Source organism: Hemicordylus capensis, chromosome 7 (genome assembly GCF_027244095.1).
Source record: "Hemicordylus capensis ecotype Gifberg chromosome 7, rHemCap1.1.pri, whole genome shotgun sequence".
Lineage (NCBI taxonomy): Eukaryota > Metazoa > Chordata > Lepidosauria > Squamata > Cordylidae > Hemicordylus > Hemicordylus capensis.
In genome coordinates this window covers 19,131,715-19,159,651 of record NC_069663.1, presented here as the reverse complement: position 1 = coordinate 19,159,651, position 27,937 = coordinate 19,131,715, and the positions used below count along the sequence as shown (strand labels likewise).

The 27,937-nt window shown below is 50.3% G+C and overlaps 1 protein-coding gene across 4 annotated transcripts in view; it reads left to right on the top strand.

The window, feature by feature from the left end:
- Positions 1-1,531: 1,531 nt before the first annotated feature.
- The window catches only part of KIRREL2 (kirre like nephrin family adhesion molecule 2), a 51,734-nt gene continuing 25,328 nt past the window's right edge, over positions 1,532-27,937 (top strand). For 2 of the 4 annotated variants that reach the window (XM_053268765.1, XM_053268764.1), the window contains exon 1: positions 1,532-2,050. In XM_053268765.1, the coding sequence (XP_053124740.1) occupies positions 1,981-2,050 (70 nt within the window). In that variant the 5' untranslated portion in view covers positions 1,532-1,980. The remainder of the gene's footprint in view (positions 2,051-27,937) is intronic. The other 2 variants (XM_053268767.1, XM_053268766.1) reach the window with 1 other exon arrangement.

Here is a 27,937-nt window from a genome sequence, read left to right as displayed (position 1 = left end):
CCTCTCCACCCCCAGCACAGTACCTCCAGTGACTGTTGCTGGTATCTATCTTGTGTTTCTTTTTAGATTGTGAACCCTTCGGGGACAGGGTTCCATCTTATTTGTTTATTATTTCTCCGTGTAAACCACCCTGAGCCATTTTTGGAAGGGCGGTATAGAAATTGAATGAATGAATGAGTGAATGAATAACATCTGGGGACCCACACATTGAGAATCCCTGGTCTACACAGACTGGCAGCGGCTTATTCTCCAAGGTTGCAGGCAGGAGTCTCTCTCAGCCCTGTCTTGGAGAGGCTGCCAGGGAGGGAGATCGGAACCTTCTGCACACAAGCATGCAGATGCTGTTCACAGAGCGGCTCCATCCCCTAAGGCAGGGATGTCACACTGTGGCCCTTCTGCAGATGTTGGCCTGCAACTCCCATCATCCCTGGCTATTGGCCACTGTGGCTGGGGATTATGGGAGTTGTGGTCCAAAAACAGCTGGAGGGCCACAGTTTGGCATCCCTGCCCTAAGGGGAATGCTTCCATGCTCACACATGTAGTCTCCCATCCAAATGCAAACCAGGGCAGACTCTGCTTAGCAAAGGAGACTTTGCTACCACCAGACCAGCTCTCCTCCTCTCCAAGCCTTGCCTGCAGCTAGGCAATGACAGCACAGGAATCCCAGCTGGGCTGTGACCCAGCGGTTGCCCCCCCACCCCCGGCCCATGGGGCAAAGCCAGAGAGGGGAGGTGGGAGTCAGCCAGGCTCTGCTGCAGCACCAGCGAGTGGGCCAGGCGGCAGTTCCCCTTGGGGCCAGGCAGTGCCCGGTCAGGAAGCTCGCTGCCTCGGTGCGTGCAGTTGCATCAGGCTGTTGTGTTGCCGGCGTCCCCCGAGGGCCTCGGGCTTTCTATTCTCGACTTCCTCTCCCTGCAAGCGGGTCAGGAGATCATCGCAACACGACCACAAATAAATAATGCAACTTCTACACTTTTTCGACTCGGGAGGGCCAGAACTCTCTCGATTCCAGGCAATACCGGAGGGAATCGGGGCTGGGATCTCGGAAGTGAGAAGAGGTGCTTCGGGGGCTGCTGCGGTGCCGAGCCCAGAGAGAGAGCGCGAGAAGGCATTTAATTAAGCTCTCTCTCCCCCCCTGGAAAGCGGGCGCGGGCCGTATGGGAATCTATCAGGTGCGTCCTTTACAGGGCAATCAGATTTCGGGCGGGGCGGGGGAGGGAGTTGCAGACTAAGAGAGGAGCCTCCAAAATAAAAGGGACATCTGGCAACCCTAAATCTCCCCACACTGGCACTCTCCCTACCTTCCCCTCTCTGACAACCTGTGTCGAATAATCGGGCACGTTTTGTGCGCACCCTCTACCAGCAGCTGCCCTCTCCCACCACACCCACCCGGATCCGACCTTTTTGGCCGCGGGGGGGGGCAGTGGTGCCCCCCCTCCCCCCCCGGCGAGGTTAGTTCATGCCCGCCAGCGGCCGCGCTCTATGCGAGCCCGTGATTTCTTTTCTTTCTTTCTCTTTTTTTTAGCCTTTTCCCTCCTCCTTTTCTTAATGAGTGCAGCCTCCCAGGCAGCCAATCCAAAGCCGGGGTGGGCGTGGCCACGCGCTGCCCTGCTGAATGAGCCGGAGCTCCCTGGAGGTGAAGCGCTCCAGTGTGGAAGCGCTGCGCGGAGTAAGCTCGGGCGAGCGCGGAAAGTGGCCGGCGCCGGGATCATCTCGCTCGCGATCGGAAAACCCCCTCCTCTTCCTCCTCCTTTGCTTTAAGCCTCCCCCGCCACACCGTCCTAGCAGCCAAGGTCAGGGGACAACCCGAGCACACACCCACAAAACCCCCAAGAACCTCCCGCTGCTGGAATTCACTACCTTGCTGTGGAATTCGAGGCGGGCGTGGGGAGGAGAGGCTCCTGCAGCCAGAGCCGCCCCGCTGGAGCGCTTCCGCGTCCCCACCCATCACAAACAAACACACACAAAAGCCCAGAGCCCTCCATGCCCCCCACCATGAAGACGGCGCTTCTGCTGACCTGGACGGTCTCCCTGAGTTACTTTGCAGAGCCAGGTATGGACTGAGCTGTTTTTGAACTTCTTTGTGATTGGGGAGGGGGGTGAGAAAGGAGGGGCACGGGGTGGGAATCGCCCGGCTTGGGGGGACCTTACCCTTCCCGAGTGCCTCTGGGCTCTCTTGGGCACGACTCTCGCCGAGCCAGTACCTGGCGGCTGTGTGTGATGGAGTGGGGGAAGGAGCGCCCCTTTCTGGCTGCAAGGTTGGGGCGGGGGTCTCCCGCAAGGAAAGCGAGCGGGTCTTGAGGACGCCTGCCTGGGTTCTTCTTTTCCTAACTCGGGGAGAGATGGGGGTCGGATCTGTGATTGAGGGGGTGGGCAGGGTGCCTATGGGAATGGAGGGAGGGAGGCTGGGAGGGACCCAGGGCTGTGTGGTGTGGGCTCCTCTGGGCTGTGCCAGAGAGCCTTGACTCTGTCTGTATGAGTATGTATGACCTTGAGGGAAACTCAGCCGCTGTACCACGGTCTCTGCCTCTCCCTGTTATCTGGGGGCGGAGGTGGGGGGGGCGGGTTGCTATCTAAGCAAACAGTTTCCCTGCTGATTGCACCAGAGCCTCTCTCCCCTTCGGGGGCGGGGGGGGGGTGTTTCCTCCACCCTCACACATTGCAGTTTCATCTCCAACAAAATTGAGGATATTGTTGCCCTGGAACGGGGTGTGTGTGTGTGTGTGTGTGTGGAGGGGTGCCCATAGCCTCTCAAATAGACTATGGGCATGGGACATCGGGAGCAGAGGGTGTGACGAACATCTGCCCCTCAAATATCCTTCCAGGAGGTGGGGGAGCGTGTTTGGGGTTAGGGTTGCTGTACTCCTGGGGCAGACAGACTCCCCCTCGTGGTTCACCTTGAATGGCTAAATCAAATGCAATCTCAGCTCTCTCTCTCTCTCTCTCTCACACACACACACACACACACACACACACACACACACACCGCTTTCTCTCTTCCTCCCTCCCTCTTATTCCCCCCCACCCCTTAGTTCTGCAATTCGAGCCAGCTCGCCTTCACACTTTGTCGTAATTCAGGGGGCTCTTTTATTATTTAGCAGCATAGCTTTCCAGTCCTTTGATGGGGGGGGGAGAGAGCTGTGTGAGTGCAGAGCTGTGAATGACCCTCTCGTTCTCCTCTCCGTTTGGGAAAGCCCTCTCCTGTGCTGCACCCCCCCCCTTTGACCTGCATGCACAGAGCACCTCCCCTCTTGATATCCCCATTTCTGTACCCTGCTCCTCATCTCCCTCATTCCAGCCACATGGCTTCTGACTGTGGGGAGTAAAAGGCCCTCTGCACATGCTTAAGTTACCCTTTATCTATCACCAACACTGGCATTGGCAAGAAGGAAATCCAGCTTTTTTAAGTGGGGCCTGGTCCAAACTCAGCGATGTAGGACACGCTGTCTGATTAAGTGCGCTGCCAATCAGAATTCCTCGCACAGGGGATCTCAATCCATCTGGGGGGGGGACCCCCTCCGTCAGCTAGCACAGGAGCAGAGCCTGACCAGTTGGTGCCCGAGGCAGAAAATGCAAATTTCCCTCCCTCCCACGTGTTCGCGTGTAGCACAGTCCGCTGGGGAAGTTCTCTTGCACAAGCCCTGTTGCAAGAAATGGGAGTTGTGCCAGAGCAGCGCTGTTCTGTTTCAGTGAGGCTTGTGCCGCAAAATAGCCTGGCGGATTGACCGGGCTATGCTGCCACTGAGGGAGTCAGACCCTCGGTCTGCCTGCCTCAGTGTTGTCGGCACTGGCCGGCAGCAGCTTTCCAGGGTTTCAGCGAGGGGTCTTCCCCAGCCCTCTCTGGAGCTGCTGGGGATTAAACCTGGGAGGACCTTCTGTGGGCAGAAGCATCATGTGCCCAGCGAAGGAGCTGCTGCCCTTCCTCTGTGCTTATGATGGGCCGGAGCGGCCGGGCGGCCTTCCGCTCCTGCTGCCCTTGAAGGCCCCCCCAGCCCAGAGCCTCCCTCTGCCTTCTGCCTGCCCTTGTGCCAGATAGCAGCCTGGCCAACTCTGGTTCACCGCGGTCCATTGTTGGGAGAGGCCAGGGGGTGCCTGTGGTTGCCTCTTCCCCAAGGGATCCTGTACCTCTCCTGGCCAGGAGGGGCTCTCCTCTAGTCGCAGTGCTGCTGCAGCAGTGATGGCAGGAGGTGCACCTGCTGAACTTCTCTCTGCCGTGCCGGCCGGCTCTTAAAGGCGCAGGCGCCGCCTGGGAGGCCCAGGCCTGCTGGCACTCGACACAGAGCTGGCCGGGCACCCAGGCTCGTCTGCTGTCAGATGCCTTCAGTGGCAGCGATGGGAAGGCGGCGGAGAGCTGGAGAGCTGCCCCCGGGGTAGGGTTCGGGGAGCTGGGCTGTGTGGGGAGCGGAGGTGTCAAGGGGACGAACGAGTTCACACTTGCACGCCTGGCTTGGTCCCTGCCTCCAGCCATGAGTTCCCTTTGCTATAACGCTAATGATTCCTGAGTGATTGCGGCGCTTTTCCCCGGGGGCGCCTGCTCCTCGCTGGCGTTGAATCAACCTCTGTGCAAGGGTGGGGGGGGGCCGGCGGGGGGCGCACTGTCTAATGATGATGTGTCTTGAGCCGGCAGCTAGAGTTAGCAGCAGAAGCATGGGGGCTAGATGGGGCGATGCGGGAGGGGGAGAAGAAGGAGGGAGAAAGTTTGAGGGCTGAAGCAGGACTTCACATTTCCTTATTGGGGGCTCTTCCCTCTAGAAAAATCGCTGGATGTGCTGTGAATCCTGGATGGAAAGCCCGCTGTTTCCTATCCAGCTTGGCCTGCTGCAAGAGCTCTGTGTAGTACCCAAGCTTGGCTGCACCTTGACCAACAGATCTTTGTAGAAACAGCTGCTCTTGCCGGTTTTCCAGGATAGGTGCGGAGCTGGGAGACGGAAGAAGCAGCTGGTGAAGCCGGTTGCTGTCTGACCGCTTTATGGTGCGGGCGGTCCTCATTCCCAAGGAACTGCAACATCACATAGGGAGCTGCCTGATACGGGAGTCGGGCCCTTCGTCCATCTAGCTCAGTCTTCTTCACACTGACTGGCAGTGGCTCGCCAAAGTTTCAGGCAGGGAGTCTCTTCCCAGCCCTGCTGGAGATGTCAGGGATTGAACTTGGGACCGTCTGCCTGCTAGCAGATGCTCTACCATGGAACAACAGCTCCATCCGCTTTGTCTTGCCTTTCCTTGGTTCTCTGCAATCTAACATGGCAACACGTCCGTCAGTGACCTGAGCCCCACCTTTCATTTGGTCCTGCAATATGAGACTCGCTTTAGCTTATTTAAGAACCAAAACCAAAATATGCCTCTCTTAGCTCTCTCCTGTTTAATCCCTTTCTCTTAAAAAATAAAAAGCCCCCCAAAATCAACCAGATACTGCTGCCCCTGAAATAAAATAAGGGTGCATCACAACCATAAATTTAAGTCTAAGCCATGTGGGGGTCATAATCCACCAAATGAAGACCGATTGTCTCATGGACGGTCTTCCAGCTTGCTTGTTTTGTGGAATCCTCCCCCACGGAATCCTCCCCACATCAACTGGCCCACTGAGGAACCCTGTTATATCTATCCCTATTAAATATTGTGTGTTGCAAAGGATTCTGGGAAGCCTTCTAGGGCATTCACTGAGTTGACCGAGCTTGATCTGTTGGGCTTCGCTGTGGCCATGAATTGAGGGTATACCCTCCCAGGAACCCTTCTAATTCCTCCATACAAGGGAAAATCAATATTGGGAGGCATCCTGCTTCTCAGAGATGCCTGCACTACCCTGTTACCTTGTCATTGAAGAGCCCTTGACTGTGGAGGACACCTGTCCCCTCCCCAGTTGTGTTCTCAATGAGGAGTTCCTTGGATCGCAGAGTTAAAATCAATATTCTATAAAACAGGAGACCTCAAACTGGAGTCCCCAGCCATTGTTGACTACAACTCCCATAATCCCCAGCCACAATTGCCAGATGATGTTGGATTATACCTCTCCTCACCCTTGGTTGCAGTGGCCAAAGGCCACTCTGGCTGGGGACGATCGGTGTTGTACTCTAACAGCATCTGGTAGCCAAAGGTTGGAAACCCCTGTTCTATGAGGAGGAGAGCTGGTCTTGTGGTAGCAAGCATGAATTGTCCCCTTTGCTAAGCAGGGTCTGCCCTGGTTTGCATTTGAATGGGAGACTACATGTGAGCACTGTCAGATATTCCCCTTAGGGGGGTGGGGCTGCTCTGGGAAGAGCACCTGAAGGGTCTTAAGTTCCCTCCCTGGCAGCATCTCCAAGATAGGGCTGAGAGGGACTCCTGCCTGCAACCTTGGAGAAGCTGCTGCCAGTCTGGGAAGACAATACTGAGCTAGATGGACCAGTGGTCTGACTCAGTAGAAGGCAGCTTCCTATGTCCCTATGCTATTGATACACGGCTTGCAATTGAACAGATAAGGGTGGTGGTTGTTTTCTTTAATTTTAAAGTGGGTAACTTAGGCTTTTTCTCCCAGCTGCACACAACCCTTTGCTAAGCCAAAGGTATTCCGAGCCTGTAAAGTGTATTGTGTGCTCCTGTTCTTCCCTGTTTTTTTAAAAGTATCTGATCTGAAATAGATGTAATGAACCTCTCTATTGTCGACTGTTCACAGCTTCTGCCCATCCAGGATGGATTTTTCTTTGCTTCGGGGTTGTTTTTGGTGTTCCAGCGAAAATATTTTCCAGCTGGCTCCAAAGAATGATAGAAAAGGATAATTCTCTCCCCCCCACCCCCCGCATCTTTTTTTTTTTTTAAATAAAAATAAAATAAAAATCCCGTCATCTCATTGAGAAGCTGTGTGACTGAAATTTGGCAGGAGCAAAAGCTGGCCTGGGGGGGTGCCTTCTGCTGTCTCTGTGGAAATCCACTCAAATTTGCAGTGATCTCAAGTTGGCAAAGTTGCAAGGAGTGCATTTATCTGAATACTAATGCCGTGCCGTGCCTGTATTCAGTTATGCAAATGACTACCCCCTCCGCCTATCGCTGACACAGAATGGAGGAAAAATGGCTGGTCGGCTACCCCAGGGGTGGAGGAGGTGGAAGAGGAGAGGCTGCAAGGTGGGGCTGACAAACAATTAGCTGATGCATTGATCAACTGGAAATAAGCTGTGCAGCAACTCAAGGTGATCTTGCGTGCTTATTTCAGGAAACAAACCTATCTCCCTCTCTGCTCTGGACTACAGAACAGATCTTTGCCTTTTTGAGAAAGCTGGCTTCCCCTTCTGAGGAGCACAGAGGATTTGCTACCATGCGGGGAGCACCAAGACCCTGTTGAAAGGGATGATTGGGAATCCGTGGGCTCAGTGAAGTCCATTAGCTAGTGAGAAGAGCCCAGCTGGACCAGACCAAAGGTCCATCTTGCACAGGATTCTCCCCTGCACCTCGCTTACAATCAGATACTTTCATAAAGCCCACCAGCAGGACATGAAGGAAACAGCCCCCTCTGCTCTTGCCTCTTGGCATCATCTGGCATTGGAAGGCATACTGCTCCTGGCCATGGAGGCTCCACAGAGCTGTCATAGGCAATGGCTGTCAATAGGCCTCCATGTCATGAATGTATCTGATCCTCTTTTAAAGCCATCTTGGAAGCTGCCTCATACCGAGTCAAGACCATTGGCCCATCAAGCTCCGTATTGTCTACACTGACTGGCAGCAACTCTACAAAGTTCTGGGCAGAAGTCTTTCCCAGCCCTACCTGGATGGAGATGCTGCCAAGGATTGAACCTAGGACCTTCCTCCTGTATGCAAAGCAGATGTTCTACCACTGAGCTACAGCCCCCAACTTCTTAAGCTAGTGGCCATCACCACCTCCTGGAGCAGGGGGCCAAATTACACATTATGTAGTCTGCTCCAGTGTTCCCTCTAACAGAGATTCCCAGATGTTGTTGACTACAGCTTCCAGAATCCCCAGCTGCAATGACTTTTGTGTGGGGATTCTGGGAGTTGTAGTCAACAACATCTGGGGATCCCTGTTAGAGGGAACACTGGTCTGGTCCGTCCGTGTGTGTGTGTGTGTGTGTGTTTCTAACTTAAATGTTGTGGGGGGGCACAGTTGGGACTTACATAGGAAGCTGCCGTATACTGAGTCAGACCATTGGTTCATCTAGTTAGGTATTGTCTACACAGACTGGCAGCAGCTTCTTCAAGGTTACAGGCAGAAATCTCTCTCAGCCCTAGTTTGGAGAAGTTGCCAGTGAGGGAACTTAGCTAAGGGGACAAGTCATGCTTGCTACCACCAGACCGGTTCGCCTCCTAAAGTTGGGGGAGGGAGACTAGCCTCTGCCCCCTCCATGGTCCTGATCCAGATCAGGAGGTCCTTGGGCTGCTATTTGAGTTGGAGAGAGAGAGAGTGACACACACACATGCCAAATTGCATGTTTTGATGTCCCTCCGGTTAATCTGAATGCTGCACAGAGTCTTTCCCATCTGGCTTGATGCCTTGACACCAGGCCAGATTTCTGGGTCAAGTCCTCCCAGAAAAGCAAGCCATGGAGTCACGCAGGATAGCGGCACCCACGTGGGCAGAAAAGCAGCCTCTGGCTCTGCCGCCATTCCTGTCCTTCATGCTCATGGGCCGAAAGGCCAGAACAGACTTGGGATGGGGGGTTGCCTCGTACATTATGCAGCCACGAATTTGGCTTTGCCAAGGAGTGTGCAGGAAACCTCAGCCAGCCTTGATTTACGTGAGTGTACCCATTCAAGGTAGGGACACTGTATCCATGTATAGCATCCATGGGAGTGTTGTAGCATGGTGACCTGGATTTCCCCGGGGAGGCTCTCTCTCGCAGGATGGTGGATTCTTGTGGAGGGTGTGAGGGGCGGAGCTGTGGAGGATGGGGTGGGGCTTGCGGATGCACTCGCATGAATACTGTCCATGAGTACAATATCCATGCTTTGTATAATGTCTGAATAGGGATATTGATCCATCAGTCAGTTTATTTGTTTAGCCGTAGCCATGACAAAAACACTTGGTACAAAAACAGAATGGTTAGAAGAAAATCACAGGACAATCAAAAATGCAACGTTTGACTTGGAATAGGAACATAGGAAGCTGCCATATACTGAGTCAGACCACTGGTCGATCTAGCTCAGTATTGTCAACACAGACAATAGTTGGATGGTGCTACTACCCGGCTGATGGCCGTGAGAATTGGCCCAGTGACTGACCCATATTAGCCTGGTGAGATTCTTGGATGAACAGGGGTTTCAATCCAGCTCTCCCCATCCAAGTTTGAGTCTCTCTCCACTGCATCTATCCAGAAGGTAGTCGGAAGGAGGTTGCTGTAGCTCTGAGCTGTAGTACCATAACTCCCAACTCCACACTTGTGTATGATGATGCATGCATCCTATAATGTGGGAGTGCTTGTTCACCATACATTGGGAAGCCGAATGCTTGTTTTCTGTTGCCACCCACTTGTGGGAGAGCTGTTTGGTAAGTGATGACTGCTGCACAACTGTCCCTTGACCTCCATCTGGGGCCAGCCCTGGTGTTGCAGCTTCTTGGGAGGCCCAGCCCGGGGAACTAGCTGGCCACAGGACACAACCAAGTGGTGAAACGGGTACATACATAGGCTGACATGCGAAAGGAGAGACAGAGGTCCAAGCAGCCATTGATTCACTTCCCAAAATGTGCCGGCTTGTGTTTCTTAAGCACATTTAGTTGATATTGCCGCTCCCATGTTACAAAGTGAATGCGTTGGGGTTTAAAAAAAAATCGGACTTCACATGTACAAAAAATGTTAATAGGGGATTTGGCCGTATAACATGGCTTGCATCTTTGGCATGCCCTTTGCCAGCTAAATGGTGGGACAAGAAAAGGATCCATTGGGGGTCCCAGAGCATGGTCTAAGGATGCACAATTCAGCTACCTTCTTGAAACTAAGCTGGTGTTGGTGTGGTCAGTGCCTGGATGGGAGACCTCTATATGCTGCCTTTCGGGAAATGGGGCCATAGCTCCCATGAGAGCATCTACCTTGCATGCGGAAGGTCCCAGATTCAGCCCCTGGTATTTCTAGGTAGGGCTAGTACATAGCAATAGCAATAGCACTTACATTTATATACCGCTCTATAGCCGGAGCTCTCTAAGCGGTTTACAATGATTTAGCATATTGCCCCCAACATTCTGGGTAGTAAAGACTTCTGCCTGAAACTTTGGAGAGCTTCTGACAGTCAGTATAGAAAATACCGAGCTAGATAGACCAGGCATCCCCAGACTGTTGCTGAACTACAACTTCCAGCATACCCAGCCACAAAAAATTGTGTCTAGGGATGCTGGGAGTTGTAGTTCAGCAACATCTGGAGGGCCACAGTTTGGGGATGCCTGAGATAGACAGTACCGAGCGAGATAGACAGTACCGAGCTAGATAGACCAAGGATCTGACTCAGTAGAAGGCAGCTTCCTATGTTTCTAACGGCATTGGCATGCAGTCCTTGACCGTGGATCCCTGCTGTGCCCACTTCCAAGCGTTGGGGCTCTTATGGATTATTCTCTTTGCAGATTTAGTTTTATGTCAATCAGTATCTGTTGCATCATACAAGCCACAATTGGAGGTGGGCGGGGTGTGTGGATATTGATTCAAAACAAAGCTAATGAACACCCAGGTCTGGCAGTGAATGCGGTATAAAGCAGATCTCTGCATCTCTGTAAATACCAGCATGCTTTGTGGATGTAATGGCACTTGCGCTGTACGAAGTGGCAATTGCGATTAAAAATAATAAAGCTCTTATTTTTCTCCGAGCCTCGTCCTCTGTCACAAAGTAATTGTCTGATCCTTTAATTTCCTGCGGCGCTAACCATTTGGATTGATTTTTTTTAACGCGTCTGGAGAGATGCTTGGAGATATCCATTGATTATTACCCGCTCAAATTGTTGGAGGAAATGAGGGAAATTGAGTTTTCTAGGGAAGAAAAGGCACAGAAGCCTTCAAAAACTGCAGTTATTACATGCTTGCTGGCCAGTGGAGAGATTGGCAGCGTCCCAAAGATTTTGTCACTGCTGAACATATTTCACGGGGAGGGCGGGTTACTCGAGCCGTGTGCATCTTTCCCCTGCAGTTATTGCTTCTTCCCAAGCCAGGGCTTAACTTGACATATTGGTTTAGCCCCCAAACCTGTTTTTTACTGCCTGTGCCCAGCCCTGGAAGGCACAGAGCTGTGGGATAATGAAGGCATTCGCTGCAAAAGAGAACCCTGGCTGTTGGAGAGGCAGGCTGCTGTTGTACAGGAGTGTGCAGAGAGGGCAGCCAGAATTACCTATCTCATCCGCCGGTCTCCGCTCAGGGAATCCTAATGAATTGCTCAGCTATGGCTTGTGACATGGCCAGGCCCCTGAAACTTCTCAAGCGGGAGTTGGATCTGCTTGCACCAGGGGCATAGCAAGGTTGGAGTGGGCCCAGAGACAAGATTTTTAAATGCCCCCCCCCCACTGCTTTCCTCCCCTTCTCCTGGCCTGATCTCTCTTCTAACTATCCTAACTAGTTACAAGGTGTAAATAACAGCAGAACCAACTAATACAAGGATTTAAGTCTGATATTTCAAAATTATGCTGCCTGGAAATACATTTCACTGGATACACACACGCACACTTCACAATATATAGTGATATACATTGAATACTATATATTTGTGCTACTTTTAATGCCTAGAACACACTAGAAACACTAGAGGTAAGAATGTTTATGCTGCTTAGCTAGATAGATGCTAAGATACCATGAGCTAGATAGATGGGAAGCCGGAATGATGATCTTGTGACTTGCCTCTGGGGGGGCCCTCAAGGCAGCGGGCCCCGAGACAGATGTCTCCCCTTGCCCAACGGTAGTTACACCCTTGGCTTGCACTCCTTTTCACACCCACAAGCTGCATCAGTTTTAAATGATACAGTGCTCACTTTGGGATATCTGCATGGCATAAATTGGTGCCCATAGATGGGGTATTTCCCCACCCTGGTTCACTGGTTTGAATTGGGATATAAGAATGTTTCATTTGGAAGGGACCTTGGAGGTCGTGTAGTCCAGATGTTCCCAACCTGGGGTGCTCCCAGATGTCGCTGCACTACAGATCCCATCATCCCCTACTACAAGGGATGATAGGTGCTGTAGTTCAGCAACATCTGGAGGACCACAGGTTGGGGACCCCATTCTAGTCCATCCCTCCTGCTCAGTGCAGAAAACTGCAACCGCATCCTTGACAGGTAATAATAATAATACAAATATTTATATACCACTTTTCAACAAAAGTCTACAAAGCAGTTTACATATACATCAATTAATAAAAATGGCCCCCTGGCCCCCAAAGGGCTCACCATCTAAAAAAGAAACATAAGATAGACACCAGCAACAGCCACTGGAGGGATGCTGTGCTGGGGATGGATACGGCCAGTTGCTCTCCCCCTGCTAATTAAAGAGAATCGCTACTTTTAAAAGGTGCCTCTTTGGTCAGTTAGCAGGGAACTTGAGATGTTTGTCCAGCCTCTGTTTGAAAACCTCTTTGCAAGGAGGTGCCTCTTTGCTCTTTTAGCAGGTAGTTCACAGGTCCAGAAATAGCATCTTGGCACATGTGCAACTGTATCTTTGCGTGCATGAATCTAGAAATATTTGGGAAGATGTGGCTGTACTGCCTCTGAGGAATCTGTACGAATAAGGAATAAGGTTTGCTTATTCTACAGTAACTAGCCCATGTACAGCTGTATTAAGTTTCTAGTCCTCATGAGTACTGGAAGAAGTTGGGAAATGTCAGTGTCTGCTGAAGACCTCAAAAAAGGGGGGATAAATGGAGGATGAGGAGACCTCAAAATACAAAGTGGGTGAAAGCAACTTAAAAACAGAGTAGCATAAATGCATTCATACACAAATGTCTAATTATAAATGTCTTGGTTCACGAGCATGAACTCTGGATAGCAAAATGCGTAGAAAAAAATTCTGATCAAAACCACTAAAAATAGCAGCACATTCCTGAATTAGACCCTTGTTGCACATAAATACAATAACACAGTGTATTTCTCACTGACAACTCAACGGGAGGTCACGTAACTCATCTGTTTTCAAACCACTTAAGCTGTTTGAACATCTACAGTCCTGCATATCATACTGTGTGTGTGATCATCATTTCTATAGTTAATCCATAAGGTGTTTGTCTTCCAGGTAATCTGTTTATACCTGTAAACCTTCTTGCACTGGTATCCTGCTGAGTGAATCTACGAGTTCTCCAATCTGCATGCAAACACCCAACCCCCTGTATCTGAGTCCTTGGAATCATGTCTCTCTTTTAAAAACTGTTTTTGAAGTAAAGAATAAAGACCTGTTCTCATATCCGTATCTGTGGGTCTGTTCTCAGAAAAGGCTAGGAGGAGCATCCAACCAGGCTGTCAGCCCTGAAAAATGTTTTTGTGTTGGCAAAAAATGGAGAAAAATGGCAATAACAACAACAAAAGCCCTGCTAACTGGGCAAAGAGGCACCTTTTACCGTGGTGATTCTCTTTGTTTAGCAGGGGGAGAGTAACTGGCCTTATTCACCCCCAGCACAGTACCTCCAGTGACTGTTGCTGGTGTCTATCTTATGTTTCTTTTTAGATTGTGAGCCCTTTGGGGACAGGGACCCTTCTTATTTATTTATTATTTCTCTTTGTAAACCGCATTGAGCCATTTTTGGAAGGGCAGTATAGAAATTGAATGAATGAAGGTAGGAGCAAGGGAAAGTGATCATGTGCTAGTCGCAATCTGAGTAGGACGGCCACAGCGAACGCACTTAGTGTACCCATCGCTGTATTGGAGGTGGAGGGAAAGTAGGGATGTGCGAACCGGGTCTAGGTTGGAACCAGCCCGGTCCCCCAAAAAGGGGTGCTGGTCTGAGTTTGAACCGGACTGGCCCCGGTTTGGACCGGTTTGAGCAAAACTAACCAGTTTGAACCTGTCTGGTGGTCGAACCGAGCTGGGTTGGTTCAAATCTGGTTTGGATTCGAACCGAACTGGCCTGGCCCGTTCTGTACACATCCCTAAGGAAAGGCTGGTCCCATGCTGTCCTACCCAGATTGTGCCTAGCACACATTTCCCCCTCCTCTGATTTTTGCTGACTCGTGATCATTTCGCGGGTGTGGGCACAGGGCTTGGAGCCTAACTGGATGCTCTTCCTACCCAGCTATCAGTCATGAGAACCAGCCCTATGTGTTCAGCTCTTATTTGGCAGGGGATCGTGCTCCTCAGGGCTGGCTCTGCCTCCTCTTTCCAGGCATACTATGGAAGGTGAGAGCGAGCTCTGTGTATGCAAGACCTTACCTGTGTGTATACAGCCTGTTTTTGCTATCTGCTGAGTATATGGAGGTCATGGGTGGGCCTGGCAGGTACAAACTTGCCACCCTAAACCTGCACTCATGGGTATGAAAGTGAGACGGGACTTTCTGTGGAAGGAAGGGGGGGTTAATTATTCCCTGTATTCTTAACTAATACTTGGATACTCTTGTAAGAGATGCATGTAAAGTCCTATCAATTGTGCAATTATCGTGAGTACTCTTCTTACCCCAGCAAAGGTGCCCCCCCCCGCCATTTCCCTCTGTGCCTCCCAGAAATATGTCCTTGAGGTTTGTGGGACCCTCGGGGACACATTTTCAGGAGGCACAGGCAACTGCAGAGGGAAGAGGGTCACTGAAAATCCCCCCCCGCCTCCAGTCATGATGGAAAACACTTCCCCAACAGGGCAGTGTTATACCAGCGGCCAACCCCCAGACTGCATTTGAAATGTATGTCCAGAAGGTTTCTCTTTGGGGAAAACGGCAAATCTGTGTTGGTCCACTTCTACTTACACCATATGTTCAATCAGACATTCAGATGATATATTTATTTCTGTGTTGCTCCCTGCTGTGTTCACCAAGTCCTTTAGCTGCCAAGAGTGGAGGCGTGAATTGTAGAGGTCACATTTTCAAGCGGCTTGCTGTGGTGCTTGCTGTGCATTATCTGCGGGAGAACATACAGGAATGTACTAGATAACGCATGTGCCCCCACCACCCATCCAGTTAAAAGTGTCTATATGCAAATACAGGCAGTCTTCTACATCCTGGAGTGTGCTGTGTACCAATGCTGTGACACAGACACCCTCATGAGTATGGTGAGGTTGCTCTCCACATCTTCTAAGGCCTCTGATGCAGCCGTAGCTCACAGTGGCAGGGGGGGTGAGGGGGGGGTCCCTGCTTGTCATGCATAAAGTTCCTGCTTCAGACCTCAGCAGCTTTGTATGTTCGCATGGAATATTAGGGATGGGGCCGTCGCTCTGTGGTAGAGCATCATGCATGCCGAATGTCCCAGGTTCCACTCCCTGGTATCTCCAGGAAGGGTTGAGAAAGACCCCTATCTGAAACCCTGGCTGCTGCCAGTCAGTGTAGACCAGGGATTCTCAACGTTGAGTCCCCAGTTGTTATTGGACGTCAACTCCCATAATTCCCAACCAAAGGCCACTGGGGCTGGGGATTCTGGGAGTTGAAGTCCAATACCATCTGGGGACCCAACGTTGAGAATCCCTGGTGTAGACAAGACTGAGCTAGATCAGTGGTTTGACTCAGTACAAGGCAGCTTCCTATGTTGGTTGTGCCATCGAGTCCGTGTCGACTCCTGGGGACCACAGAGTCATGTGGTTTTCTGGGTAGAATACAGGAGTGGTCTACCATTGCCTTCTCCTGAGGATCTAGGAGGGCCTTTTCTGTGTATGTCCCTCTTCTTTGGAACACTCACTCCCCGCCCCAGATTTGTTCAGCCCCCTCCCCTCTTAAGACCCACGTGTTTCGCCAGGTGTTTGCCCTTTTATTATTATTATTATTATTATTATTATTATTTTATTAATAATTTATTTTAATTAATTGTTATTGGTGGTGGTGGTGTTCACCGCCTAGAGTCTTTGGAGGAGTCAGTATATAAGAAATTTTTAATAAATAAATGATGCCTTTCAGCACCTTCCTGTATCGCTGCTGCCTGATATAGGAGTTTCCCATATTTTGGGGGCCACACCAGCGGGGATTCGAACCAACAGCCTCTTGCTCTCTAGGCAGGTTGCTTCCCCACTGCACCAGTAGCTGGCTCTTGAGCTTCCTATGGACAAGCCAGAAAAGCTCTGGCATTGGGAATGTCGCTCTGTAAGCAGTCCCCCTCTTGGGTTGCCTTCGGCATTCCAAAACCCGAGGAGGTCCCGGCTGCCTGCACTTTGTCACATCTTCAAAACTTGTTGGAATGCAAAGGGAAGAAGGTGCCACTCTTGGCAGGAGCAGCACTGAATTAATCGCCTGCCTTTCCTCGGGGGAGTTTTGGAATGGGAGGAGAGCTGGTCTTGTGGTCAAGTAAACATAAAGTATCTATCACAAGGTCAGCTCTCCTCCTGTACAGGTAAAAATAAAGTGTGCCCTCGAGGCGGTGTCGACTTGTGGCCACCACAGAGCCCTGTGGTCGTCTTTGGTAGAATACAGGAGGGGTTGACCAGTATGAGATGGTGCCTTTCAGCATCTTCCTCTATCGCTGCTGTCCACTATAGGTGTTTCCCATAGTCTGAGGAACATACCAGTGGGGATTTGAACCGGCCCCCTTTGGCTTGCTAGTCAAGTCATTTCCCCGCTGTGCCATTTGTGGTAGCAAGCGTGAGTTGTCCCCTTTGCTAAGCAGGGTCTGCCCTGGTTTGCATTGGAATGGGAGACTACATGTGAGCACTACAAGGTATTCCCCTTAGGGAGTGGGGCCGCTCTGGGAAGAGCACCTGCATGCTTACAGGCAGAAGGTGCCAAGTTCCCTCCCTGGCAGCATCTCCAAGATTGGGCTGAGAGAGACTCCTGCCTGTAACCTTGGAGAAGCCGCTGCCAGCCAGTGTAGACGATAATGAGCTAAATGGACCAATTATCTGACTCGATACATGGCAGCTTCCTATATTTCCTATGTACTCCCCCCACCCCACCCTGGAACCTGAGCACCACTGACAAAAGCCAGGTGCATAGTAGTGACTGGGGGCGGGGGAGGGGGGGACAAAGCCAGATGTGAAATGTTGGCCTGGGGTCACCCTGACTGTCGCTGGGGGTGATGGGAATTGTGATCCAAAAACAGTGGGGAAGCCCAAGTTGCAGCCCTGCTGCCAGAGCTGTGGGACGCCCCACCTGTGCAAGTACAAATTTGCCTCCAAGTGCCTACAGATCTGGCATTCTGATTCTGACCTGGTCAGAGGCAGCCAATTAAAACTCACCTGTGACAGGTGAAGAACTGTGAGAAATAAGCAATTTGCATCAGGCCAGTTATGGCCGAGAATTATTTATTTATTTATTTATTTATTTATTTATTTATGGAAACTTGCAGTTTTAAAGAACAGCAAGAGAACACTGAGACTCGGAGAAACACCATTTGCTCATTGTCGGGCTCATTGGTGTGGCCCTTTTGCTGTGTTCTTAAGGAAGTGGGAGCTGGAAACTCTTCTTGGTCTTCTGCAAAACACCCAGAGATCTACCCGCTGGTTCCAATCTAGCTTCTGCCCATTTGGGGTGCCTTCTTTTACCCCAACGCCTCCACCTCCAAAGCCCAGGCTGGGCTCTTTTGACCCTGTGTGTGCTTCCTAATTCTTAGAAGACTTGGCTGATGGGATTAAGCTGTCCAGGGAAGTTTGTGAAATTGCCTTTCCTTGATGCTTTTGAAAGGAATGAATTCCGTTCTAAATAGTTTATGCTTAAGGAATTCTACCATTATGAAGTGGTGTGAATGAATGGACTTAAAGGTGAACCAAGATATAGAACTGATTGTCCCTGGGCAAAGAGGCTCCTTTTAAAAGCGGTGATTCTCTTTACTGAGCAGGGGGAGAGCAACTGGCCCTGTCCATCCCCAGCACAGCATCCCTCCAGTGGCTCTTGCTGGTGTCTACCTTATGTTTCTTTTTAGATTGTGAGCCCTTTGAGGAGAGGGATCCGTCTTTATTTTATTCTATTCTATTTATGTAAACTGCTTTGAAAACTTTTATTGAAAAGTGATATATAAATTGTTGATGATGATGGTGAAAGCAAAAAGTGGCCCACAGAATGGAGACTATATGGAGCTGTATTCCTCAGTTTGAGGATGAAGCTGTGTCTAAAGGAGAAATAAATAAATGTCGGTCCCTGGAAACATGTTTCCAGACTTGTCTCCAACTCGCCCCACAATCCAATAAAGATTCACTGTTTACCGAAATCAACCAAATCACTCTTGTGACAAATTCTCACTACACTCTTTAGCTTTTGAATGCAGCCAGTCATACAGCTACAAGGGAGGAAAGAGTATATAAGGCATCATGGGTCAGCTGGTCTCTCAGCTGATATCCTTTGCAACATTCCCTTATATCATTCAGAATTGTCTATGCTTCTGTTCTGCTTGACGAAGTGTTCTGTGTGGCGAGAGTCGATAGGGAGACGCTTTTCTTCCTCTCTCACAACACTACAATCTGGGGGGGGAGGGTTCATCCCATGACACTGGTTGCCAGGACATTTAAGACTTACAAAAGGAAGTACTTTTTCACACGGTGCATAATTAATCTATGGAATTCTCTGCCACAGGGTGTGGCGATGGCCATCAGCTTGGATGACTTCAAGAGGGGCATAGGTAAATTCAAGGAGGACAAATCTATCAATGGCTACCAGTCTTGGTGGCTATAGGCTACCCCCAGGACCAGTTGTAGGGGACTTGCAGGGGAGGAGAGCTGGTCTTGTGGTAGCAAGCATGAAGTGTCCCCTTTATTAAGCATTTGGCTTGCATTTGATTGGGCGACTACATGTGTGAGCACCAGAAGATATTCTCCTTAGGGGATGAGGCCACTTTGCATATGTTCTTATGTGCTTATACACTTTTGTCGCCAGAGATGGATCCAATTACAAGACACAATTACAAGGCTACCTGTTTGTATTTCTCAAAGAGGCAACATTTTGCCAAATTTCAGTCTCTTCCACAATAGTGTTCCTTTCTCAATTAAACCAATGGGACTCACTGCCATGATGAGTACTTAAACAAACAAACAAACAAAAACAACTTGCCTTCCAAAAGAAAATATTGCAAACATAATGAATGTTTTTAAAAGGCCCCAAACAATAGCTGGATACGTCAATATCAGTGTAGGTCCCAGGATCCCTATAGCTGCCTGGAAAGGAGGAATGTTTAACATGATAGGCCCATTTCAGATGATCATTCAAGTCATGATTTAGATTATTGTGGGTGTGCTGTAGAAAACCTTCAGCTCACTCCCCCCCCCCCATGTGCAAGGGAAGGAGATGGAAAGCTTCCACTTTTGTATTGGAATAAACCACAGTTTCAGGTTGCATCCAAACTTGGGAAACTGTGGCTTTCCCCCCAACTATGATAAGTTCAGACAAGCCAGAATCAAACTCTGGTTTCATATCCTGGTTTAACTAACCACAAATAAAATAAAGCACAGTTCCTGAAGTTTGGAAGTAATGAGAAATTGTTCAAAACTAAAAGTTGAAGCTTTTGGAACATAGGAAGCTGCCATATACTGAGTGAGACCATAAGTCCATCTAGCTCAATATTGTCTACACAGACTGGCAGTGGCTTCTCCAAGGTTGCAGGCAATAAATTTCAGCCCTATCTTGGAGATGCCAGGGAGGGAACTTGGAACCTAGATACTCTTCCCAGAGCGGCTCCATCCCCTAAGGGGAATATCTTACAGTGCTCACACATCAAGTCTCCCATTCATATGCAACCAGGGCAGACCCTGCTTAGCTAATGGGACAAGTCATGCTTGCGACCACAAGACCAGCTCTCCTCTCTTTTTGACCATGAGAAAGAGAAAGCGAGGGTAAAATGAGAGCATGTAAGCCTGGGGCTCACCACAGCTTGTTCACGAGCTATATTTTGATGATTTCTGGACTAGGCTGTGCTATCTAGAATACATTTTGCATACACTCCAACCGTGCCTGTTTTATCAGAGACAGTTCCTAAATTCTCGCACCCATCCCTGATAACTTTTTCTGTGTGCCTGTTTGGGGTGGGGTGGGGTGGGGGGTGATGCAATTTCTTCCCATCCCAGACCTGCCTGTCCTGAAAATGAATGGTCTGCACCAGTGTGTTCTCTAATTTTTTTTTTCCATCTGTGTGTGGAATGAGGTTTTTTTTTCTGGGCGGCAATATCAAGGGATTGTGTGCACAAACGCATTCAGAATGGGACCTTCCTAATTAAACCGGAGCGGGATCTAAAGCTAACTGAGCAGACCTTTTTTAAAAAGTGTGAGCGCGTGAGCATGCCTTAGAGGGAACACTGTTGCGCACATGTTTTGGAACTGCTGCTAGTCTAGAAGCGCAACCAGATTAAGCGCCCAGTTAAACAGGTCTCCGTTTTTAAAGGGGACTGTCCGGATCCGTTTACTGAAACAACAGTTGCAAACGCCAGTGCAGGAGAAACTTTGGCAAAGTTGGTGGATATGGCAGGTGGAAACCAGCCCTTCAGCAGTGTATGATTGGGGTACACATGTGAGCTTGGGCACTGACCCTCCTGTGTATTATCTATCTATCTATCTATCTATCTATCTATCTATCTATCTATCTATCTATCTATCTATCTAATTTAGAGCTCCTGGTGGTGCAGTGGTAAAACTGCTGCCCTGTAACCAGAAGGTTACAAGTTCGATCCCTGACCAGGGGCTCAAGGTTGACTCAGCCTTCCATCCTTCCGAGGTCGGTAAAATGAGTACCCAGAATGTTGGGGGGCAATATGCTAAATCATTGTAAACCGCTTAGAGAGCTCCGGCTATAGAGCGGTATATAAATGTAAGTGCTATTGCTATTGCTATTTTATTCAATTTCTATACTTCCCTACCAAATATGGCTCAGGGCGGTTTACAAAGAGAAATAATACATAAATAAATAAGATGGATCCCTGTCCCCAAAGGGCTCACAATCTAAAAAGAATCATAAGAGAGACACCAGCAACAGTCACTGGAGGGGGTGCTGTGCTGGGGGTGGATAGGGCCAGTTACTCTCCCCCTGCTACATAAAGAGAATCGCCACATTAAAGGGTGCCTCTTTGCCCAGTTAGCAGCGGTTAACTTGGCAAAGAGGTGTATACAAGTGTGTCTCGGTTTCCAGTTGCAAAATTTTGGAGGGCAGAAGTTGAGTTCCGTGAGAAGTCAGCGGGACAGAGTGAGAGCACCAGGGCTGCCATCTGAGAAGACCCGAGGCACCAGCGGAGATGGTGGATGCCGTTATTGTTCACTGGTCCCCAAACTTTGCATGTGCGGCCGCCGAGGGGATGGGCAGATGCGCCGAGGGGATTTCCACAGGCCTAGCAATCCGGGACAGAAGGGAGGAGAGGGAAGGAGTGGCCAGCTTTAGAGAGACAAATGCACAAAATTAACATCTGTTGGCTTCTGGGAATGACCTAATTTCTGGCAGTTGAGCTGGTGCCAGGCAGCTATGGCAACCTCCTGCAAGGGTGTGCAAAGCTGTGTGCCAGGCCGGTCGCCGCGAAGGGCTGGCGAACGAGGGGGGCGGGGCCTTGTCGCCACGGTCTGTGTGTGTGGGTGCCACATTTTCAGGTGCGGGCAGGCTTCTTCTGCTGAACTGCACAGCAAGGGCCCAAGCAGGAGCCAGCATCCGTCTCAGTCAAAGGATCCTCTGTCCTCGCCATGGAGGACAGTACAGTTGGCTGGGGAGTACAAGGCAGTTAGTGGCATTTGTCGTTGTTCTTAAAAATATTGGTATACCCCTTTTCAACAGCCACTCAGGAACACAGGAAGCTGCCATATACTGAGTCGGACGATTGGTCCATCTAGCTCAGGATTGTGTACCCAGACTGGCAGCAGCTTCTCCAAAGTTGCCAGCAGGAGTCTCTCTCAGCTTGGAGATGCCAGGGAGGGACTTTGGAACCTTCTGCCTGCAAGCATGTCGATGCTCTTCCCAGAGCAGCCCCGTCCCCTCAGATGAATATCTTCCAGTGCTCACACATGTTGTCTCCCATTCAAATGTAAACCAGGGTGGAGCCTGCTTAGCAAAGGTGACCATTCCTGATTACTGACCACCAGCTCCCCTCCCATATCCCAGGCCTGCCCGTTGATGCCAGGGATTTAACCTGAGAGCTTCTGAACAATACACATCACGCCCTCTACCATGGCCGTGGATGCTGCTGACGAGCAGGGGAAGCTTCAGTAGAGTCAGGCCATTGGTCTCTCGAGCCTCTGGTTGTCTGCTCTGACTGGCAACAACTCTCCAGGGCATGGGCAGAGGGCTTTCTCATCTGTTGCTCCCCTGAGCCTTTTGACCAGGGAAGCTGGGGCGCTCCGCGTAGAAAACTGCCTTATGCCAAGCCAGGCGACTGGTAGCTCAGTCTCGTCTACACTGACTGGCAGCGGCTGCTTCTCCAAGCTTTCAGGCAGGAGTCTCTCCCAGCCCTACCTGGAGATGTTGCCAGGGACTGAACCTCGGACCTTCTGCAGTCAAAGCAGGTGCTCTTCCACTGAGCTACGGCCCTCTCCCCTACAGGGAATACCTTACAGCAGATGGCATACCCAAAACATTACAATGAAGGGGATCAGCGCTACCGCAGACACGCCGTTGCCCATCCAGATGCAAACCAGGGCATACCCTGCTTAGCAAAGGGGCCCATTCATGCTCACTGCCCCAAGTTGAACGTGGGACCTTCTGCCTGCAAAGCACGACCTCTGCCACTGAGCAATGGCTCCTTCCCCCCTCCCCCCCGCTTCTTTCAAGGGTCTGCAGGTATGTCAGGTTTCCAAGCGACTGATGGGGAGAAACCAGGGCCTTTAGGGGGCGCCCAAGCAAGGGACCTGTATGGCTCAAATGCCCAGAAGTACGCAAAGACCTCTCGAGCACGGGGGGGGGGGGGCGTGCAGACCAGACAGGCTGGAGATGGCTGGGTGGCAGAACTGATGGCAATTGAATGAGGCCGTGATACAAAGCGCTATTGTGCGGCCGGCAGCTCACGCACTCACAAGCTGCCAGCTCTGGTTGCGCACCCCCGCCCCCTTCCCCACTTGCAGGATGACAACATGGGATTTGTGCCACACACACACACACACACACACACACACACACTCATGACTTCCCCAGGGCCTTCCCCGCCTTCTCCTTCCTGGCGTCCCAGTGACCCCTGCTATAACTGGGTAAAGGGGCACCTTTTTAATGTGGCGATTCTCTTTATTTAGCAGGGGGAGAGCAACTGGCCCTCTCCATCCCCAGCACAGCATCCCTCCAGTGGCTGGCGCTGGTGTCGAGCTCATGTTTCTTTTGAGATTGTGAGCAGTGTCCGTGTGTGTGCGCTCCCTCGTTTTTTGATGTCTTCTCAGTTAATTTTAGATCCCACTCAGGTTGAATCAGGGAAGTCCCACTCTGAATATGTGTGTGCGTGCACTGCCTTGATACTGCCACTCAGAACAAAACTCATTCCGCACACAGATGAAAAAAATTAGAGAAAACCCTGATTGTGAGCCCTTTGGGGGCAGGGAGCCATCTTTTTTTATTTATTATTTCTCTATGTCAACCGCTTTGGGAACTTTGGTTGAAAAGTGGTATTTAAATAGTTGTTGTTATAGTTGGCTTGTTTCTGGAAGACATCCTTGTCAAACAAGAACTTAAAATAACTTTTGGCTTGAACGCCAAGGCAGACGTTGCAACCTCCTGTTGATTTCCAGGATTTGGTGAAGACAAGCATCAAAGCTCCGTTGTACGTCAGGCGCGTGTGCATTTCATAGGACCAGATCAAATGTTGAGAGTTCACGGATAATTCTCTGAAGTTGAACTGTGAGTTTTATTTTGGCCCGTTCAAAAGCTGTCCACATGGGTAACCCTCGTACCTTTTGATGACAATAATCCTGCCAGGTTCCTGCTGGATCCTTATGGATTATCTCTGGGAAAGTCAGGCACTGATGTTCCTCTTGTATGTTTCTTCAGGACACGCGTTTCCCTCTTTTTACATAAAACAAAATTTTTAAAGCAGTGGTTTTGTGTCTTTTTTTTAAGGAAACGTGGCTCGTCCTCAACCGCTTTCCCTAGAACTTTTGTCGCTGGAATTTCTCTTAATTATGCCGCGTGGCGGGGAATCTGCTTTGCCGCCGCAGAGCCATAGGCTATCTGAGCGTTTAAAAAAACCCAACTCCACGCAGTCCTGATTGGCTTTTGTGCACTTGCGGTATGTTGCCTGTTTTGTGCTGCATACTCTGCGGTTGGGGAGAGAAGGTGGATTCCCTGCTGACTTCAGAGTCGGAGGGGCTGAGACGTATGCAGCAAGTGAATGGACTCTCCACGCTCGCACGGTGTGGAGTAACCATTGTCTGTGGCAGGGCTGGATGGGGTTACCGGGGTATCCTGCCTACTCTTGATTCCTAATTGGCTCCCAAAGGTGAGGTGTTCCTGGACCCTGTGGTTTCGACTTGTGTTCCTGTGGGCAAACTTTGCCGGGGAGGTGCGGAACACCTCCTCGGTGATTCTGCCCTATTTCCGCCGGGCGGACAAGGAGCCTGGCAAGAGCTATTTGTGCTATCTGGGCGGCTTTCATCTCCCTTCCCCCTGCAGCTCTGGCACAATGGACCGCTGATTTCACGCCTATTAGCAGGCAGGAATTCAGCGGTTCGCCTCGGCCTCTGCGCAACTTCAAAAAGGATTTGCCGTGAAGCGTGGAAATACGGCGCAGAGGCGTCCCTGAGCCCGAGGGGGGATGATGGGGGTGGAAGGAGGGAGCCAACAAGTGGTGTGTAGAGCAGGGGAGACGGGCTTGGTAACCGGAATACAAGGACCCTGCTTCCTGGCAGGCCCGGTTGCTCTGACCACTAGGCCGTCCACTCAGTTCGATTCCAAGGTATTGCACTGACATATCAAGTGAGAGGAAAGGTCGAAACTCTGATGGATGGCAGGGGGTGGGATTCACTCCTCCTCCCAACACACAAGAGGCACTTAGGCCAAACTGGGATTTGTATCCCTTGTGCCCTCTGTTTGTTTGTCTCTGTTCCCCAGCTGGCGGCTGGGAACTACTCCGCAGACATTGCATTGGCTTCCCTGTCCCCAGAGAAGTCTGGGAAGTGAAAATCCTGCAAGAGGGTAGGGCTAGGGGTCTCCACAGGGGCGAATTTCCAGTATCCTGGCCAAGCTGCAGTTCCCAGGATGCTTTGGGGTAGCCATGATGGCTTAACAAGTATGCAGCAGACTGAACCGTCTTATTTATTTATTCTTTATTTTTCTATGTAAACTGCTTGGCTGAAAAGAAGTATATAAATAGCAGTGGGAATAGAAGCCCTTTTCAGATGCTTTAGCTGGTGATTGCATCTGCTGTCATCGAAAGGAAAGAGGGACCTCCCCGGTCAGCAGCTGCCAGTCACTTGGTCAGCCCAATCCTCGGATACGATATGATACGACATGATGAATATTTATTTACCGCTTTTCAACAAAAGTTCCCAAACTGGTTTACAAAGATATAAAAATATAAAATGGCTTCCGGACCGCAAAAGGCTCACCATCAAAAAAAGAAACATAAGACAGACACCAGCAACAGCCACAGAAGGGATGCTGTGCTGGGGATGGATAGGGCCAGTTGCTCTCCCCCTGCTCGATTAAAAAGAATCACCGCTTTTAAAAGAAGCCTCTTTGCCCAGTCCCCCCGCCAAAGGTGCTAGGCTTCCCAAAACTGCCTTGTGCCATGTTAGCCCTATTGTATGGGCCTACTTAAAGACCTAGTATTTTTATTTCTTTTATTTCATTTTTTATCACACCCTTCTTCCAGGCATCTATACATTCGTACAGCATCATGTCTGAATCAGGTTCATGTCTTCACTACATCCTTGCTTCTCTTCTGCCACTTTCCCTCCCATAACCTTTGCCTCTACGTGCTTTTTCTCCCACTGTATGCAACTGTTGCTGACTCTTCACGCTCAGCACACACAAATGTGCATCCTCCTAGCGAAATGCCTCTTGCCGGAAGCGAAGCACCAGCGGCCACCGTGTGTGGGGCAAGCAATGGCTTCCGGGGTGGTGGGTCAAGGGGTGAGCTGATCCGCCCCATAATTTAATGGAGTCACACTGCCCTACATGATGCTGCCTCATCGTGGAGAAATGCTCTTGACTGTCACCAGATGGAAGCCCATATGGACACCTCCCTGTGGGCCTATGGCAGGCGTCTTCCCTGCAGCTGTGTGTGTTCAGTAAAGGCAGGGGGGTGCATGTACGAGAGAGAGCGGATGAACGCATTTGCGAGAGCGTTAAAAGCTGTGCACTTGTGTGATGCCTACATGCAAACATAAGGTTTGCAATTGGGGTGTGCAAACAGTGTACCGTTGCTGCTTGATAATATGGCATTGTGAGATGCTGGTGCAAATTTACTTTTGTGTAACCAATAATAGTAATAATATTAATTAATTAATTAATTAATTAATTAATTAATTAATAACTTTTCTGTGTTAGCTGCCCCATAATAAATTGTCCTCTGGGTGGCTTACAACACTACTTGAAAACATGAGATTAAAAACACAATACATTAAATCATAACAAGGAGGAGAGCTGGTCTTGTGGTAGCAAATATGACTTGTCCCCTTAGCTAAGCAGGGTCTGCCCTGGTTGCATATGAATGGGAGACTAAAAATGTGTGAGCACTGCAAGATATTCCCCTCAGGGAAGAGGGAAGAGCACCTACCTGCTTGCATGCAGAAGGTTCCAAGTTGCCTCCTGGCATCTCCAGATAGGGCTGAGAAAGATTCCTGCCTGCAACCTTGGAGAAGCTGCTGCCAGTTTGTGTAGACTATACTGAGCTAGATGGACCAATGGTCTGACTCGGTATGTGGCAGCTTCCTATTTCCTATGACCAAAAAATACAGGATACAATACAATTTTAAATACTTTAAAAAAAATCAGTTAAAATCAGATCAAAATTTAAAATCTAAAAGGTTAACTAAAAGGTGTTTACCCGGGAGCTTTTAAGATGCTTTTGTAACCGCATACAGCCTTCACCCATGAGCATCAGTGTGCAACAGGCACCTCAGACTATGTGCAGTTGACTAGCTGCTTTGTGTCCCTGTCCATAATATAGCACTAACTAGGTGTGTGGCACTTCTGAGAGTGGCAACGAGCTGACAGGTCCCTGCCCGGAGGAGGCTGCAATCTATAACATGCCCGCTGTCTCTGCTTTCTCTCCCACTGAAGTGTACTCTGTGCGGGTATGCCACCCACTTGCCGGTGCTGCAGTGCCTCCTCGTCTCTCTCTCCCCCCCCCCCCGCTTCTGGAAGAGAAAGTGGAGGAGAGTGGTGGGCCAGAGTGTCTTCCGCCCCCATTCTCCTCTCCTTCACTTCCTGTTCCAGAAGGAGGAGAGTAGAGGCAGAGGAGCTGGTTGCTGCTGTGGGCCATGCCCAGATAGGCAGGTCGGGGCGTGCCTGCATAGAGAATGCCCCAGTGGGTGCAGGGAGGAGAGAGGGAAGAAGATGCACCGTAGCAGTGGGCAGGACTGATTGACCCCTCGGGAGCTCTAAGGCCTGGCCCGTCCAGAACCACTCACCCCCTGGCTTGCTCAGTGCGCCATTCATAACCCCGGTCTACTTATTAGCCGGAATGTCCCATTTTGGAGGAGACGGGGTGCCAGGAATCTCTGGCACCCCGAGATCCTGGTGCTTCGGGACTTTTGCAGCCTATTGGGGAATCTAGGTCTGTCAATGGGGGAGAGGAGGGGAGAGAGAGAGAGGACAGGAAGCATATCCTTGTTGGGGAAGGAGGGGAAGGTGGCATCTGACATCTCACAGCCAACACACACACACACACACACACCCCGCAAGGAGAGATTTGAAGGTATTTGAGGAGGCAGTTCCAGGCAGATGTCAGCTTTCTTGTCCCACCAGTCTCTTCAGCTGTAGCAGCCCCTGAACAAGAGACCAGCTCCCGTATGGCTGCTCCATGCTGATTAGCATTGACTCTTCCTCCCCCCCTCCCC